This window comes from Chanos chanos, chromosome 4 (assembly GCF_902362185.1).
Source record: "Chanos chanos chromosome 4, fChaCha1.1, whole genome shotgun sequence".
Taxonomy (NCBI): domain Eukaryota; kingdom Metazoa; phylum Chordata; class Actinopteri; order Gonorynchiformes; family Chanidae; genus Chanos; species Chanos chanos.
This window is the reverse complement of record NC_044498.1, coordinates 26,463,965-26,483,590: the sequence shown is the minus strand read 5'-3', so window position 1 is coordinate 26,483,590 and position 19,626 is coordinate 26,463,965. Positions and strand designations below refer to the sequence as shown.

General features: G+C 42.6%; 1 protein-coding gene across 1 annotated transcript in view; it reads right to left on the bottom strand.

Moving 5' to 3' along the window:
- Positions 1–6,853: 6,853 nt before the first annotated feature.
- ift172 (intraflagellar transport 172) overlaps positions 6,854–19,626 on the bottom strand; it is a 37,138-nt gene continuing 24,365 nt past the window's right edge. Inside the window, exons 35-48 of the mRNA XM_030771289.1 lie at positions 18,121–18,250; positions 17,153–17,251; positions 16,320–16,429; positions 15,691–15,754; positions 13,331–13,417; positions 13,092–13,208; positions 12,707–12,817; positions 12,437–12,556; positions 11,922–12,017; positions 11,579–11,638; positions 11,367–11,465; positions 7,883–8,036; positions 7,409–7,500; positions 6,854–6,990 (exon numbers count right to left, since the gene is read on the bottom strand). Coding sequence (XP_030627149.1) covers positions 6,901–6,990; positions 7,409–7,500; positions 7,883–8,036; positions 11,367–11,465; positions 11,579–11,638; positions 11,922–12,017; positions 12,437–12,556; positions 12,707–12,817; positions 13,092–13,208; positions 13,331–13,417; positions 15,691–15,754; positions 16,320–16,429; positions 17,153–17,251; positions 18,121–18,250 — 1,429 coding nt within the window. The 3' untranslated portion in view covers positions 6,854–6,900. The remainder of the gene's footprint in view (positions 6,991–7,408; positions 7,501–7,882; positions 8,037–11,366; positions 11,466–11,578; positions 11,639–11,921; positions 12,018–12,436; positions 12,557–12,706; positions 12,818–13,091; positions 13,209–13,330; positions 13,418–15,690; positions 15,755–16,319; positions 16,430–17,152; positions 17,252–18,120; positions 18,251–19,626) is intronic.

Genomic DNA, 19,626 nt, shown 5'->3' with positions numbered 1-19,626 from the left:
GATGTATAACACAAATCGTTTCCTCCACGGCCATTTTCTACTAAAAAATCATTCGACATCTTCATTCGTAATATCGTACAAATCCGACAATTTGGTAATTCTTCCTTTGCAGTACCTTAGACTACATCTCTTGTTTGATGTATTTATCTATTCTATCTCTCTCTTATACCTACAGAAAGGGTTCTATTGCAGTTCAACATAAAGGGCGCGTTGCAAACCTTGCTTTACTACAGATGAGCCATCTGGAGTGCACTGCGTGTCGAATCTGTTTATTGGAGACACGCGTTCGGCAGACGACACTCGTCCTAACTGCTGCATATAGAGGGGATAAGGGGACCTCTGCTGACCTCAAATCAAGAGCACGCGCAGACACGCGCTAAACCACAATGGGTTCCAGACAAAACATTGCGGCAAAATATGAGCTTCATAAATAAAACATTCAGGAACTGCACCATAACGTTCACTTAAATTTGACTAGCGTACATGTGAAGCGCTTCAATGCAGGTGTCCAAAATTTCAGCATAGAAAGTATGGGTAAATAAATTAGCAAACTGAATAATTCAAATATTTTAGTGTTTTCATACCAATGTTTCACAGTTAAATGAATCAATAACACTGGTTTTGATTTAGAGAGATCGCCTCCTCGCTGAGAAACTATTTTCACAAAATTTTGTATGAGCGACAAATCGCAGATCACTAACAAATCAGTGTATCTGGGGACAACTGTGGGGGATGGGACCCCATGCGCAGATGACAGGCCAGATGGAGTGGGGCGTGTTAGGAGTGGACACATTTTGACGATTCCCCCATACTTTCTGAAGGTTTGTCAGCGTGTTAGCAAATATTTATTTCACGTTTATTTGCGTGAGTATGAAAATAATGTCTCCTACATTGAAGTAGCTCTTCGGGTGACATACTTAATTCATACATTGGCCACTGTGCAAGGTGTTTCATATTACGACATTCCACAAGAGTCCTGGTGTCCTGAAAGATTAACCAAGGTCTTCTGAAGCAAAAGCGCATTTGCTGCATCACAAAGACGCACTTTTAATTTGTTAGTATAGATTGACCTTTCTTGGAAACTTCGGGGATTTGGTGGGCGAATTGCATTTGGTTGTGAAATGTAAACGATAATGAAAGCATGAATCCATTTTAGACACATTACGTTCGTATCCTGTGACAACAGAACAATGAAAGACCTGTAGGACATACATTTTAGTTGTATTTGCATGTGTTTCGTCGGGTGCTGTTCTTTCGTTAAGTACTATTCTTTGTTTATCTCTTTGGGCTGTAGTCTAACAACGAGGGACTGATAACTCTGATTTCAATTACTTAGGTGAGAGAGAGGGTTTCATGTCGAGACGCAGCGATTTGTTCAGTCCACCGGCAGATGCTCTCTGCTTCCCTCAGAAATAATCCTCAGACTGGATGAGCGGCGCAGGGAGCCCAGTGGCCACGATGAGGCTGTGTCTATGATAAACTGGCTTGCTCTCCTCCTCCCTGTCAGATCGCACTCTGCAACAGACCATTTTGCACTCTGCGCTCTTCTTCCAAGCTGTACATTGACGGCTTTCGCCCTCGCTTTGACTCTTTGCTTCGTTTACGTGCATCTTCATCCTATCGACGCTTTGAGGGAGATTTAGCCTCTTGTAATGTAAACGGTGGAAATAACGAGTTTCTGTAATATCGCTCGACACCGAGGCACTCCGAGACCATCAAGCGCGTGCAGACAATATGGCAAATTTGATGACATTGGAAGGACGCGTTTATCCATCACCGGCATGTGGACCACTTTTGTCTGAAACCGAATCTGGATTTACGGACTGGTATCGTATTGAAGAAAAAAGTGTTGGTTTGTAGCACAGGCTTCGCCAGGTGTAATGATGTAAATTTTGCGGAAATACATGGTGGAAATAGGTTTAAAGTATATGACAGGTAATATATAGGCGCTCGCTCTCTCTCTCTCTCTCTCTCTCTCTCTCTCTATAAATATATATAGTGTGTGTGTGTGTGTTTGTGTGTGTATAAGTATAAATAAGTATAAATATCTATATATAGGTATTGGTTGGCTATCCAGTATTATCGCAAGTTTTTGTTTGATATGGATCATAATCCCCCCCCCCCCCCCCCCCCCCCCCCCCCACACACACACACACACACACACTTCTTGTATTTGTTTTCTGTGAATAAATTCTGGTGACACCGTCTGACTAAGCAAAGATTTCTCATGAATACTTTTATCTCCCTCCAAATTGGGAGCAAATTATTTGGAAACCAGTGTCTTCCAAAATGATTTGGTGATGCTACCGTCTTCATTTGTTTGTATGGCAAAAGGCTGGCTTTGACAACTTGTATCTCCCACTCTTTTTTCCCTCCAATATTTAGCTTACCCCTCCTGGTGCAGGTGCTTTCAAACACCCCCACCTCATAACACACCCTGCCCGACCCCCTCAAAAGGCGGGGGTGACTCTGGTTTAGCCCAACAGCCCATCTCCCCCCCCCCCCCCCCCCCCCCCCCCGCTTTTTTTTTTTTTTTTTTTTTTTACCTCTGCTGCATTTTGCATGAGCGATCTAGGTCATTAGTATTTTAGCGTATGCAAGACTTGACAAAGCTGGTGAGGAGCCAGATGGGCCCTATTCTATTTTTTGTATCTCTTGGGAGTTGAGCAAAAGGACCGACTGCAGCTAAGCCATTGAGCGCTTTTTATTGAGATCATTCGGGCCTTACGCTGCTCCACCACAGCACTGGAGAGATTCTGTGACCAAAGGAAATAAAATTCGCATGCAGCTCAAATAGCTACCAGAATAGGTAATGTAACAAAACACGATGTTTGTATTTTTTGTAATAAGTTCCACGCTTTGACATTGAATGTGATGTTAGAGAGTGATGCTCTTGCAACTGTTCTACCTTCCTGACGATGCATGCACTGTGCAGTACTGGATGTTTATGCTACACCAATCGGAGGAGGACGCAGACATTTTGGTGCAACATCATAGCTTAAAGGAGGTTGCCGTTGTCCTCCGCTTACGCATTGCAGTTAACTTAGCAGTGGCTGCCATGTCCTTTGGTAAGTCGGAATGGTGGCGGAAACGGCAAAATGGGCCTGCTTCTCTTCGTGTTCACAGCGGACCTTGATTTAAATGTCCATACAATTAAGGCACGCGGTGAATGCCAAGAGAGGGGGTAAATATCATCCCGGCCATAAATGTAAAGTTTGGCTGGTACTGCCTTGGATTCTTGTAAATAGATGTTCTGTAATGGTGTAGGATCATTATTTGATGGCTTTGATATGTGTGTCCACCATGTATATGCAGGCACCTGACGTATCATTTCGGCCAAATTTGTGCACATTTTTGCAATTGTTCTTGACAGGGTTACTTCCTCCACGTTATTATGTTGTAACAAGCAATGGAGAGCATGGTTAAATTTCACATGATTTAAGAGGAACGTCTTTTTGGACACAAAGGTGATAATAGAGAAATCTTGGGTCAGCTGGATTGCCTAACGTTGTCCTGATAGAACTGAACCGTTATCTGTGCTTGGCCTATATAATAGGACTACAGAACCACAGAATGTGGGATAAAAATTTGGATTCCGAACCCACGATACCGTTAGACAGTGACAGTGGAAGTTTTAAGTTTGAAAATGGAGTAAAGCTGCACCTTAGTATCTCCAGTTCAAAGGTCCATTTAAAACGTCGTGCGGCCTAAATCACAGAGGGACAGTTCGGTGTGTTCTTATGCAGGGGAACTGGACTGACTTGGCGATGTGTAATTCCTTTTAAGGCACATAACGAAAATGGGACTTTTATATGACAGTAACACTACAAAAATGTGGAGCAATTTTGCACGTAAATTTCTGACTGTATCATTGACCTTAGTGTTGTTGGATGTTATCAATAAAAGCAGAAGAGATAATGACCAAGAATTTTGTTTGCTGAAATTATACTCGCAGCTATCCGCAATCTGTCCTGTGCATAGCCTACACATCAATGAACGCACTGCTTGAGTCAAAATATGCGTGTAGAAGATAATTCGGTCATACGTGATAAAGACGTTATTATGAAGAGAACAAAAATATGTATTTTAAAGCCGCTGGTGTAAGACATCAGTGTTATTTTCGCAGGGCAGATTCATTTACAGGTCGGATTACTAATGACAAAGACAGTGTGTGATTTTTTTTTGTTATTTCCTGTTTCTAATTTAATGGTAGGCCCAGTAGTCCATTGCAGCGTTATAACATGGTACTCCAGAGGCAATGCCTCCATTTGAAGCATTTTAAAGATGTTTACATGATTTGCACAGATTGATTTAGTAATTTGTTTCCAAGGACGAAGTGACACATCTCGACGGCAAACTGCGAAGGAACTGTCATCAAGGAAACAGCCCAGCTCTGCCGTTTGCTATACCAAACAATAAAACATGGCAGGAATAAAACATTTCGGTCATATTCTCTGGTGGCGCGTTTTATAACTGCCAGATGTATCAAATGCACATTTACTTTGAAACCTTTTGGAAATTAGGACTTACGCAATCCTATTCTTTAAAAACTCACCGACTTACTCTTCCGTTTAGTTTTTAATTTTCAAGGTCAAGTGTTGGTCACTCAGGCGAAATATTTACGAACTAATTAGTTCACAAACAGGATTGTGTCATGAAATTATTTTAGGTAGATTGAGACTAACAGACATAAATTCTAATACATAAATTCATACTGATGGACTCTGACCGACTGATAGTTAAATGCTCATAAATTGAATTAAATTAAAGCAAATAAATGAAATTAAAATAATTTAGGATTAATAAAACTCGTAAGGTGAAACAGTTAAAATCAGTTTTAACAATTAGCTGCACTGTTACCCAGTAAAACATGACGGTGTTGGCATAAATGAAAGAGAATGGAAGAGAATGTTCTCTTTTTAAATGGTAGTCTTCTGGATGTATTTGTCCAAAAAGTACATACAGGTTTATGGAAGTCTGACCCTCGCTTATGACAGCAATACTTGTTAAACCGTGAAAAACGTCCGGTTACTTTTATCTGTTTCAGTTCAAAACATAGAAGGGTTTACATTGTAGGCAAAATCTTCAAATCCAAAAAATACCTCAAAGGTTCATTATATAGGCCTACATGAGAAGTAATTAAAACATTATATTAAATTATAAGGGCAATATTCCACTAATTATCGCCGTGTGCCCGTCACAACGTAGCCTTAGGGAAGTGGAGCGAGACACGAGGGGATTTAAGGACGTCAGATAAGAGGTCCATTTCGTCATATCCACAGAACCTTATATATTTCATCTTATAAAAAACAGATTATTATACGGCGTTATACTTGGAATAAGGTCACTGTACAATTATTGTTTGGGAGTCTGTGCGTTGATAAGTCTTACAATAATTGCTAAAATTCAAACTCTGCTCGCAGCCATGTGCATCTTGCAAGAAATTAACTGCCAGCAAGCTATATTCTATTTCCGAACAATCAAATGAAACGGTAAAAATAGCTTGCAGACGGCTTGGTATACTATGTGGAGAGACAGTTACATTCGAATGATTTTCCTACTGAAACACGGCGGCCTGCGAACAATTCAGTGATCCACTTTGTGGTGTTTTCTTCAAATCGCATAAGCTACTTGAGTTGTTCTGTGCATGCACTGCAGACAGAAATTTCAACCGCAAAATGAAACTGCTTTAATAAACGAGAAACTGGCAAAACAGGTGCCACTAATTCGACGTTTACGCATTTGTGTGTAGAGATGTCGTGTCTGCAAGCAGTTCCTCCATTAGCTGAGATGAAGGGATATACATAAATAGGTCAGCACCATCACCATGGTGGGACGGGGCGCGGAACAACCCCTCAGAACGACTGACATCGCGTGACAGGCAGGGGCCTGTCAGGTCAAGCGCAATAGGTCACATGTATGTTCGTATGGCGAACATGACAGAAAGGCTATCCGTACGTACTTGACAGTGATAATTAAAACTATTCACCGTAACCCACAGCTGTCCCTATTTACTATTATTTATTTATTCATTTATTTAATGACCTATCAAGACCCATTTGCAGTAAAGGCAACACAGTAATATTTTTGAGTTAATTTAATAAGAATTATTCACTCAAATTTGGGTTTCATGAAATGTTTTTAAAGTGTATTACATGACAGACCTCGTGAAGGTGATCTTCAATGAGGGTATGGATTATATGAAGGACCAAGCAACACCCAAGAGCCAAAGGGCACGTCGATGTCTGAGCATTACCCACAAGGGGGCGCAGTTTGACAAGAAACACTGAAGAGTCGTCTTCTAGCCAGAAGGCGTCAAAGTATTGGTATGAAATCACAGCACACACTGACGAATAATGTATTATTTTGTTTATTGAAGACATTAAGATGAATAGACATAAATAACTAATAAATTCATAGGTGCACATACAAAAGCACATAATATCAGACCAATAAAATGATAAGATGTTTGACAATATGGTGTTTTTTTGTCATGTGTTAAGGGCTACAAAGATTTCAGAGGTTGCAAACATTTTGTGTGCAGCAATCTTAAAATAAAATGTGACTCATGCATCAGCCTGTGTGTTACAATTGGCCAACAGGGCCTTGGCTAAATGAGAGAAAACGACAAAAGGTCTACATATAGTCTGGTCAGAAAAAAAACCTGCTGATGCATTGAATTAATATTCAAGTACAGACATGACCAGTGCTGCAGTAACTAACAGGAAACCAAACACACATACTGACGTGACCAGTTTGAGTGTGAAAGCCCATCCCATAGCAGCACTACATACTGACAGACTGCCACTACACACACAGTCAGATGTTTGACTCTACAGCTAAAGGAGGAATGCTGGGTGAGTTATGGTTAGAGGGAGGGAGAGAGGGCTTTCCCTAGTCTCACTGGAAGGAGTAGCCTGCTGATGGGAGACCTCCACACCACTGCGAGATGAATTTCAGCACATCTTGACACTCGGGGCTGTGAGTGGTCTACAAAAACACACGCACACACACACACACACACACACACACACACACACACACACACAGAATACCAACACTTAACCACACAACCAGTAGATGATCAAAAATATTACACAGGCCAGAGAGGCAGTGTGAGAAACAGGCGCGCTGATATACGCTACTCCAACCTACATCTCTAACTGTGCCTCTCCTCACCTACATAAAAACATACGTATGATGATGATGAAACGTGCTGAAACACAGACCAAGAGTCAAGTACACTCTACCCACAACTCTGTGTGCAACAATGTGATCAAAAGGCAAGATTAATTATAAATCAAACATCTTTCTTTGTTTTTCCAGCATTGAAATATTACTCGACAGGATGGCAGGGCTAAGGAACCAGCACAGGCATGCTTGCAGGAAGAAACAAACAAACTCCTACCTTTGTAGCCATTAGAAATTTATTCCAGTCCTCTATATTCGCCACCATTCCGGCTCTTTTGAAATCAATTTTGTTGCGGAGGACAGGGTAACCTGTTTTTACACACACATACACACACACACACACACACACACGCACGCACACACACACGCACACACACACACACACAGGGGAATGAGCAATATAATTACTGTCATCAACTGATGAAGAGAAATACAACAAGTGGCTTAAGATTTGGTTCTGTCAGGTCAGTTCACCGCGACATAATCATTCGATATATTCGGAAGTGAAGCCAAATTGATCTAAATTTGTACATAATATGGTAAACCAAGTGGACTTCATTGGGCTGTGTGTGTGTGTGTGTGTGTGTGTGTAGTTCATATGTGTGCGTGTGTGTGTGCAGAGAGGGTTGGTGGGATTGATTCAGAGACTCTCTGCTCTTTGTGTGAGGCAGCCCGAGGCCCTGTGTCTAACCCGTTATAACACAGGGCAGAGAGCGGATGCCTGTGTGGGCCGCCAGCAGGGAGGCCTCGTATGTGTCCCGCTCGTCTTTAGGCAGGACCTGTCCTACCCGCTGGTCCATAGACACAGTCAACACCCAGTCTCGAATCTCCTCCCTCTGCTCCACCTGAGACAAGAGAGATATTACAATAAAAACAACATCTCAGTCACATCTCTCCCAGGGTAGAGCAGGGCAGGAGCAGACGCTCCTCCATACAGACACATAGAATATGCACTATGGAGATATGGACAGACACATAGAATATGCACCATGGAGCTGTGGACAGACACTGAATATGCACTGTGGAGCTGTGGACAGACACTGAATATGCACTGTGGAGCTGTGGACAGACACACAGAATATGCAGTATGGAGCTGTGGACAGACACTGAATATGCACTGTGGAGCTGTGGACAGACACTGAATATGCACTGTGGAGCTGTGGACAGACACAGAATATGCACTGTGGAGCTGTGGACAGACACAGAATATGCACTGTGGAGCTGTGGACAGACACTGAATATGCACTGTGGAGCTGTGGACAGACACTGAATATGCACTGTGGAACTGTGGACAGACACAGAATATGCAGTATGGAGCTGTGGGCGGACAGAGGCATGTGCCTCACAGGGCACAGTGTGACTGTGAGGATGAAGGCTTGTTGTTTTCCACAGCAATAGCCTCCCAGCACTAGAGGGCACTCTGAGCTTTGTGTCTGTTCTCTTTCATTAAGTCACACTCAGAAGTTTGCTTTGCTTTTGTGAGTTAGTATGTCTGACAGTATTTCTGGCTTCCAAATGATTAGCTCACTGGTTCTATGACAGTATAATCCAATGACATCAGAGTGGACGCTCATGACTGATGTAAAAGTTTGCAGAGAAAAGTCCTCAATACATTACAAAGTTCCAGAAAGAGGCTGGTCAGAATTTCAGAAGCTTTTAGTAAAACTTCCATCCTACTACACTGACACCCTGGTGTCTCCCTCACAGACTGGACTGGTTACCAGACCAAGTGACACCCATCAGGACTGACCAATTCACTGACCCAGATTCACAATAAACATGTCTTTCATCAGAGAAAGTCGTGCACTACTCAAACACACTTTTTATACATAGCTGGCATAGTGTACAAAGTGCATGAAATAGAATTGACCCTTCGCTAAGTCCCCCCCTCCTTGGTTACTGTCGCTACGCCTGTAAAGCTTTCGCACCTGGCATGTCAATTTATGGTGTTTTCAACAGTGAGAGATATTCCAAAGAATAATAGCAAATTTGTGGATTCATAGTTCTGAGATTTGAGAGAGAAGTAGATAGAAAGGACTACAATATGCATTTGAGACCTACATTCACAATCTAATTTGTCGGCGGAGTAGTGTGAATAAAGAGGACATTAAAACCGAGGGAAAAAGCTGGTTTGCCCTCGGACGAGCTACTGATCGAAGCACATGCACAAATGCAAAATGAAACAAGATATATGAAACTAACCCAGCGAGCCAATGATGTTTACTAACAGTATCTGTCAGAGCCATCTTTTTTAAGTAAGACTGTATACATCGCTAAAACCTACAAGCCCTGAAGTCACTATTACCTGAGTAGCTAACGTCAAGTGAGCCAAATTAGCTATTCAGCTGTTAGAAGGCATTCGTGATACGAGTGAACGAAGAGGCACTGTCAACCTGAAACATCGTGAATTATCTTTGTCAAGCCTGTACAGACGTATTTGGCAATTTGTTGAGATTACACAGAGTTATAACGTTACATTATTCGTTGTCCAAATGGTTTGATGTCATGCGCTACACACGCGTTCACCAAATACAGTGACGTTATGTACAACTACCTCTTCATTACAAACATGTGCATAAACAAAGCATGCTATCAGCACGTTTTAATAACATTGAGTCATTTAGCAAATACATTTGACACGGCAGTATGGCTTTGTTTAGTGTATCTCTCAAGTAAAAGACTACACAGAATTCTTTGCGAGCGTGAAGTGTGATGCTAGCCGTTGCACCCGTCAGTCACCATATAGAGAGTTTAATTACTATATATCGTCACTGTTGACATCTCTTCTCTGGCATTTCTGATTTTGAAAAAGCGAAAAATACTAACCCCCCCCCCCCAAACTTTGAGGGACTTGCAGGTTCCACCGTTTCAGCATTTTCCCTTGTTCTCAAAGCTTGACAGGCCTCCCGCGCCTAGTTACGGTTGCTAACGTAGGATTGGACAGTGGCTGATCCAGGGAGGGGCTTAGCGAAGGGTCAATTACTCACTCACTCATTAGCTGCGTCCTAAGCCGCATACTACATACTGCACACTAAAGTTGCATTGAAGTACGTACTGCAGGAGTACGCACTAAAAGATTGTAGACAGAAAGTACGCTAGAATTTGGAGGCACTACTCAGTTAACCAAATTGCGCCACATTTTTGCGCGTGAGCTTTATAATCGCGGTTTACTGATGACTACCTGTAAACAGACAAAGCGGTACATTTAAAAAATCCTTACTGCACCAACATGTTACATACGGAAATTTTCCTCTCTTTTGTTTATACTAAGACTTCTTACATTTAAATAACGTTTACAGAACGTTTAAAAGACTCCTGACAACTATTTATTTACACATAGACAAATATTTTTAGTAATTTTAACACAGCTTCTTAAGATCTGTACAGTGGTTGTCCCTTACAGTTGTCCTCCATCTTCTCAGTCACAAATGACCGCGTCAGAAACGCCCCTTTTTTCCATGTGGCCTTATGGGATTGAAAAGTGTCCAGTGCTCGCATACTTTGTTTTTCCTACTCTATGCACACTATGCACTTGGACGTAGTACTAATGGTGGCGTACGTTAGTATGCCACAGTAATTATCTAAGCCTTTTTATCTTAATTAGGGTCGCGGGGGGGTGCTGGAGCCTATCCCAGCACTCATAGGGCGAAAGGCGGGGAAACACCCTGGACAGGTCGCCAGTCCATCCCAGGGCAGATACACAGACAAACACACAGTCATACCTAGGGGCAATATGCATCTACGGGCAACCCGAGACCTTCTTGCTGTGAGGCGACAGCGCTACCCACTGTGCCACCGTGCCGCCCAAGGGTCAATTATCTCCCAGCAATTCCCCTTTAAGTGTGGCCTGCATAAGTATGTATATATGAATTTATTGCTCTCAAAGTGAATAGTGATGAGTCAATCTGGCAGACAGACTTGTTAAAACATATTGGTCTTTTAGTTATGTTTACAGTAAGATCTGTCTTTTTACTCCCAAAGCCTTTTCTATACCCCCAATATTTTAGACGGTGTGTTCAGACGTACAGAGGGGTGCATGCTCAGCGAGGTGTGTTCAGACATACAGAGGGATGCATGTTCAGTGAGGTGTGCTTAGAAATACAGAGGGGTTTGTTTCAGACGTACAGTGAAGCGTGTTCAGACATACAGCGAGGTGCATGTGTGTTTAGACTTACCGTGATGTGCTGTTTTGAGGGCAGTGGTACTTCATAAGGAATATCTGTGTCCTGAAAGTCTGTATGATCCAGGACATCTAATGTTCCTTCATCAATCCCCTTAAAACAAAGACAACAGAGACAATATTACAGAGTCTGCCCTGAACCTCACTCGTGTCTGTACAATGCTCTCCACACCACACGCCACTGCATACAGCCTGGTCTGCACTTACATCAGCCAAATCCAGGAACCGGTTGAGGAAAATAAAGGCCATGTTGTCCCAGCCAACAGCCTGTGGAAATGATATCACAACACTCCGATGACATTTCAGAACAAAAAGTAATATTCAACTCCTCAACCTTTTTATTCAAGAAGGGAGTAGGATAGAATCACCCCTCTATTCATTTTTTTACATCATGTCTCCTTCAATAACATGAGGCGACACTGTCAAACACTGTTTGGATAAATACACAGCCCTTCCCTCCTACAGAAGAATGCCGGCAGGCTATCAGCAGATTTCCCAGAAGCCTGTGTACCCGCTCTGCTCTCTGACCCATGTGTAAGAGCTGACTGACCTTGGCAGCTAGGCCTGCCTCGTAAAAGGCCTTGTCAGCTGGAATAAGCTCCGTGTGCCTCAGCAGAGAGATTGACAGCTTGGCTGCTACAGTACTCTGCAAACACAGACAAGACATGAGCACACAACAGAGAAACTCTGCTGTTGTTAGAACCCAACCTTCTCATCTTCAGAGACACACAAAAAAAATTAAAGTAGATAGGCCCTTGCGTTTATCAATGCAAAGGCTGTAAGACAGTTCCAAAACATACAACATTTTCCCTTAATCTCAGATAACTGAGATTATTCTAATCTAACGTATACTGTTCCTCTTTACCTGTGGGTGAGTTTCAGGCCATTGTGAATTGTTTTCAGTGTAATGAAGAATATCTCCTATTCACACCATATGGTCACAAATACCTACCCTGCCATGCTACCGCTCCTGAAGGCCTTGTGCCCAAAGGCAGCTCTGTGACCTTAAGACCTTAAAACAGAGTGCGTATGTACACACACACGCAAATACATATGCACACTCACCAGTTGGTCCACAGCCTTGGCAGCTGAGCGCGTGGCATAGTAGTGAGACACCAGGAGCATCTGCTCAAACTCCTCATGGACTGGAGAACTGGCCTCAGCAGACTTGCCCAGATTCTCACACTGCACACGTTCAAACACACACACACACACACACACACACACACACACACACACACACACGAAAAGCCATAAAAGTCATGTAACTACCCACTAAGTAAGGGTGCAACCTCCCTGCTCTGAGGATCTGTCAGAGCACCTCCTTGGACTCACCAGGAGGAGCAGGGCATCCCTGAGGTCTGCCCACATGCGGTATGCCTCCTCCCCGTCCCTGTCTGTCACACTCAGCAGGTCCAGAAACATCCGCTTGTAGATGTTGAAGTTCTGTCACAAAACAGACAGAAACAGTTCAAGCCAATATAATTTTTATGGGTCAATAATATTTGCTATATCAGCAGCTGATCCTCTTAGAGAAGCAAAAACACACAGCTGGATATGCTGATTTTAAAGCCTGGTAGACAATACCATACTCCAGTTTGACACTGTATCACATTAACTTTAGTCCACTTACATAGCATAAATGTCTGTAAACACATTTGGTTTGTTTGGCATATATTTCTGTGATAGACTGTGGGCTGAGTGAAGGAGGAGCGGGTACCTGGGGGTTGGCTGGCAGCCCATGCTGAGTGTAAAGGTTGAGGGCTTTCTCAGGTTCACCCTCTTTGATCAGGTGTGTGGCATACAGAGCCACGTACTTGTGTAGAATCTTATAGTTCTGGATGAGAAGAGACAGGGCTCAAACTCTGGATGAAGAAGAATGGCAGGCCACAGCCCTGGCAGCTGGGCGCAGGTCTCAGATGGAGAGGAGAAGAGAAAGACATTAGACATGGACTGTACCTGTTTGGAGGCTGTCTCAATGCACTTCTCCCACTGGCCTCTCTCTGCATAGATGTCCAGGGCTGCTATCACATCCACTCCTACCAGCTTTGGACAGACAAGACAAACGGGACTGATTTTTGACTTCACATACTACTGAAGTGAAATAAAGAAAAATTACAAGTAATACACAGATGACATTTTCTATGACAAAAACACTGAAAATCTGTTCCCTGTCTATGTATGTGCTGGTAAATGGTACATCTTCTGGATCCTTGTCCAGGGAAGTTCCAAAAAACTCTTCAGAACTGCGTCTCTTCAGATCCACGTTAATCACGAGCTTATCAGCTACTAGTCCCAGTCTTTGTGATTAGCAGGGCAAGTTTACTGAGGAAGCTGTATTGTGATTAGCAGGGCAAGTTTACTGAGGTAGCTGTACTATATTGTGATGAGCAGGGCAAGTTTACTGAGGTAGCTGTATTGTGATTAGCAGGGCAAGTTTACTGAGGTAGCTGTACTATTGTGATTAGCAGGGCAAGTTTACTGAGGTAGCTGTACTATATTGTGATGAGCAGGGCAAGTTTACTGAGGTAGCTGTGTTTACTGAGGAAGCTGTACTATATTGTGATGAGCAGGGCAAGTTTACTGAGGTAGCTGTATTGTGATTAGCAGGGCAAGTTTACTGAGGTAGCTGTACTATATTGTGATGAGCAGGGTAAGTTTACTGAGGAAGCTGTATTGTGATGAGCAGGGCAAGTTTACTGAGGAAGCTGTATTGTGATTAGCAGGACAAGTTTACTGAGGAAGCTGTATTGTGATTAGCAGGGCAAGTTTACTGAGGTAGCTGTACTATATTGTGATGAGCAGGGCAAGTTTACTGAGGTAGCTGTATTGTGATGAGCAGGGCAAGTTTACTGAGGTAGCTGTACTATATTGTGATGAGCAGGGTAAGTTTACTGAGGAAGCTGTATTGTGATGAGCAGGGCAAGTTTACTGAGGAAGCTGTATTGTGATTAGCAGGGCAAGTTTACTGAGGTAGCTGTACTATATTGTGATGAGCAGGGCAAGTTTACTGAGGAAGCTGTATTGTGATGAGCAGGGCAAGTTTACTGAGGTAGCTGTACTATATTGTGATGAGCAGGGTAAGTTTACTGAGGAAGCTGTATTGTGATGAGCAGGGCAAGTTTACTGAGGTAGCTGTACTATATTGTGATGAGCAGGGCAAGTTTACTGAGGTAGCTGTGGCGTATTGTGATGAGCAGGGCAAGTTTACTGAGGAAGCTGTATTGTGATTAGCAGGGCAAGTTTACTGAGGTAGCTGTACTATATTGTGATGAGCAGGGCAAGTTTACTGAGGTAGCTGTATTGTGATTAGCAGGGCAAGTTTACTGAGGTAGCTGTATTGTGATGAGCAGGGCAGGTTTACTGAGGAAGCTGTATTGTGATTAGCAGGGCAGGTTTACTGAGGAAGCTGTATTGTGATGAGCAGGGCAAGTTTACTGAGGAAGCTGTATTGTGATGAGCAGGGCAAGTTTACTGAGGAAGCTGTATTGTGATGAGCAGGGCAAGTTTACTGAGGAAGCTGTATTGTGATGAGCAGGGCAAGTTTACTGAGGAAGCTGTATTGTGATGAGCAGGGCAAGTTTACTGAGGTAGCTGTATTGTGATGAGCAGGGCAAGTTTACTGAGGAAGCTGTATTGTGATGAGCAGGGCAAGTTTACTGAGGTAGCTGTATTGAGTACACCAGTGTTTTTTTTCTAATGAGTACATATAAGCAGTCACAACAGAACGCTCTCGGCCTATAGAGCTTTACGGACACAGAGTGGATTTGTAGGAGAAGCCATGTTAACTCCAAGTTGTCACATTTAAGCTAGTTCTTTACAAGGAGCAAAAGCATGGACAGCAAACTGCTCTCTAACATCCCTGACTGGGGAGTACTGACTTGCAGAAACAACAGACAAACAAAGAAAAAGAAACTATCTTGCAGAAACTATCAGAGAACAAAGACCACCGGAACAAAACCTACAGCTTTTGGTTCACACTTCCTAATGGTTTCTGGTATCTAAGTAAGACATTAAAACCCCACTGTGCATTGTATTGATCAGTACCCCCCAGATAAATATGATGAACAATACTATGCAATCCGGGCCAACATCTGAAGTTTACCTCCTACAACAATACTGAGGGAGAGAAAAACGAGCCGTGGCAACAAAAAAAAGAGAGAGGGAGAGGTGCTGTAAATGTGAAGAGATATGCTGTTGTTTCATGACCTGACTTGGCTGCTGAGTGTGTTTGTTATTCATATTTTTTAGGGTTTTTGTTTTGTTTTTGAAACAGCACACAAAGCTTGTTGACTAAAGAATAAAATCACAGGGTTTACCGAGTCAACTTTGCCCTGGTTTTTCAAGTGTTCTTTGTAGTGCTGGTCAACATAGTCTTCCAACCTACAAAAAAACAAAAAAGAAAAAGAAATTGAGAAAAGGCTCAACGTATGACAAAATTCACAAGCATCTATAACCACTGAGGAAGCTCATGAAATGTGAACAGCTAAATCAACAACAACTTCCCAACAACTAAACCCAGACAAGTGTGGGACCCAGACAAATCTGAGTTAGCTTGAGCTAGATGAGTTTAAACGAGCACTTGTCTCACATTGTTACAGAGGCCATTCAGAGCAGACAAGAAAACAAATTGTCAGCAGTGACAAAAGAGCTGAACATGGTATACTACCCTGCTGTTACAGACAGTCCTTTCCATAGGCCAGTCAGACCACTCATTTTACATAGGACAGGACTGAGACACATTGTTAGATATTCGGTGTATAACGTATATCTAGGTGTCTGCTTCAAATTCATATTTTTAAACCACGTTTGTGTTGTATCAGGTCATGTTTTGTATAGGTCTCAGTCAGTCAGCTCTCTGACAAAGAACCTTCGATTTCTCCTGCCTCCAACCTCCGTGTCGGCTGAGGCGTTGCCAGGGGTGACGGGAGGAGTAGTAGGGGCTCACCTTGGTTCCAACTCCTTGGCTACTCTCTTGGCTTTGTTCCATTCCTCTCCTTCCATGAAAGCATCCACTGCCTCTTTAATGAGGTCGAGGTTGAGGTAGAGCTCGGCAGCCTGAAAAAGCCATTATGTGTCTCAATACGACTGCAGCTCCAAGGCCACGCAAGAACATACAGAGCCTTCACTGCTTTTGTTCTGGCACAATTCCCCTTTCAGCAGCACGCATGCACACACACACACGCACACACACACACACACACACATACACAAACATACACATCAACCAATCACAGACACTCACACACACACACAAACATATATTGTCAACCAATCACAGACACACACACACAAACATATATTGTCAACCAATCACAGACACGCACACACACACACACACACACACACACATACATGTCAGCCAATCACAGACAGTCTCTTTCACACACACACACACACACACACACGCATTTATGACACATTCTTGATATGCTGGCCTTTCAAAGTGCTACAAGCCATTATACACAATTCACCAAAAATTTGTTTATGTATCTATCATTGGAATATGTTCATCCACCAAGACACAAATTCCCTTTAGTATTTGAGCAATCACTATCAAAATGAAGCATAGCAGGAGGTTTCCTGCCCCCTGTTTAACAGACACAGCAGAATGCACACAGTCTGTGCTAATGCAGGGTGTGTACCCACTCAGGGTGTGTACCCACTTAGGCAGCAGGAGGACAGGGTGTGAGGGAGGGTGTGTGTGTGTGTGTGTGTGTGTGTGTGTGTGTGTGTGTGTGTGTGTGTATGTGTGTGGGCAGAGGTTGATACGTTACATACGGCGTTGTATTTTTGGAGCTGGATCAAGCGTGGGCCAATGGTCCGGACGACCTCCACTGCACGCTCCTGAGAGAGAAACTTAATGGCCAGTTCTGCAGCCTAGGATACACCACACAGAAGGTCAAAAGAACTGAGATTAAAAGTCAGGATTAAACACATCTTTAATCTCATCAGAAGCACAGAGAGTTACTGCAAACCTCTGAGCAAGACCATAGTTTTCTCAAATGAGGTTGTGGCCTTCAGGTTCTAAAACATATAAAGATATAAATTACATTTCTGAACCTGAGTTCTGAACCAGATTAATGATGTGGTTATGGAAATTACAGTCTGACAGAGAGAACTCACAAGACATTAAATGACATAAGAAAGCACATTACAGATAGAAGGTGTGTGAGAATGAATTTGAAAGCACATTACAGATGGAGGATGTGTGAAAATGAATTTGAGAGCACATCACAAATAGAGTGTGTGAAAATGAATTTGTGATGAACAGCCTTTGCTAATGTTTCTTATGAATCATTCACAGAGAACACATTATGCCTACATAAGCATTTACATAAACAAATCTCAAATTTTCATTGGCCCTTGTGTTTAACGATGCAGTGGTACACTGAAAACTCGTAAAACAGAGAACAGTTAGCAAGGCAAATCCAGCAGCACTTCATGATAACCTCATTACAAAACAGCTTTTTATTGTCAAGGGGAATATATGTGACTGCTGGATAAATGAGTCTTAAGCAGTAAACTGTTACAGTAAACTAGCACCTATATGGGGTGTGTTATGTCCACCCATACAGAAAAGGGGGTATGCTGTAAACGGTAAGGCTCCCATACATTGTTCTTCAGATTACCTAAAAATTTGCCCTGCTGGTAAAGAAAAGCTCTAAGAGCAAAGGCATGGATACACTTATGAAAAGTTAATGTAGGTGTGATGTATTTCATAATAGTGTTACTTCCTCAGGTTTTACCTTCATCCAACATTTCTCGAGCTGAGCAGTGTTAGCAGCCTCCTTAACCTTTAAGTAGCACTCCACTGCTCGGCTGTGTTCTCCTGACTGCTCCCACTCCTTCGCCTGCTCCAGCAGAGCCTCTGCCCCACTACAAAACAGACCATTTCCCAGACATTTCATCAAATCAAATGACATCTCTAAGATTTATGGTAAACACGAGAGGATCGATGTCATGACAAGTCTGTGCAAGCATGTTTACTGCAGTGCGAGCTCCTTTGCTGCAGTGCCAGCATGTTTACTGTAGTGTGAGCACATTTACTGCAGTGCGAGTATGTTTACTGTAGTGTGAGCACATTTACTGCAGTGCCAGCATGTTTACTGTAGTGTGAGCATATTTACTGCAGTGCGAGTGTGTTTATTGCAGTGTGAGCTCGTTTTCTGTAGTGTAATTATGTTTACTGCAGTGTGAGCACTTTCACTGCAGTGAGAGCTCATTTACTGCAGTGTGAGTATGGTTACTGCGGTGCGGGTATGTTTACTGTAGCGCGAGTATGTTTATTGCAGTGCAAGCACATTTACTGCAGTGCAAGCATGTTTGCTCCATTGCGGGTACATTTACCGCAGTGTGCGTGCATTTGCTGCAGCACCAGTACATTTACTGCAGTACAGGTATGTTTACTGTAGTGTGAATACGTTTACTGTAGTGTGAATACGTTTACTGCAGTACATGATTGTTTACTGTAGTCTGAGTAAGTTTACTGCAGGGTGGGTACACTTACTGCAGTGTGAGCACATTTACTGCTGACTGTTAGATGTGCTGGTAGTGTTATCACAGTACTGTCTTGCACAATAAAATTAACATATAGCTAACAAATGTCCTCTTTCTAAACATTTGTGCTTGCAGAGAGCTGCATTTATGTTATTTGGTGTATAGTGTAAGCTGCTCTGGATAAGAACAAATATTAAATGAATAAGTGTAGGCATACATCAAAGTCTCACAGCATTCTCTGAATAACCGACAGTCTTAGAATCTGGACTCAAGAGTTCATCGGGACTGGTTGTCAGTTGTTTTGAGTCCGTTTATAGTCATGTAACTAGAATGACAGAATTTCAGAAAAATATTCTGGAACCTTCTCTGAATTGGTCCAGAGCTGGGCATTTCCTCTGGAGTGGAAGAAACCCAGTAGTGCCTAACCTTTAAAGTTGATCTGAAGCCTATGAATGATACGGTTGGGTACCGAAACCAAGCGCCGATATGGCACCGGTTCCTTTACAATCAGCAGCTGTATTTCACTTGAATGGATTCCTGCTATGGAGTATTAGGGTCACACTGAGCAAAAAAAAACAATTCTGAGGTTTCGAGAATAATGTTGTAATATTACGAGAATAAAGCTGTACTTGAGAGAAAAAAGTCATAATATTAAGAGAGTAGAGTAATAATTTAATGAGAATACAGTCATAATATTTTGAGAAAAAAACTTGTAATATTAAGAGTATGAAGTTGTCGTTTCATGAGAAAAAATG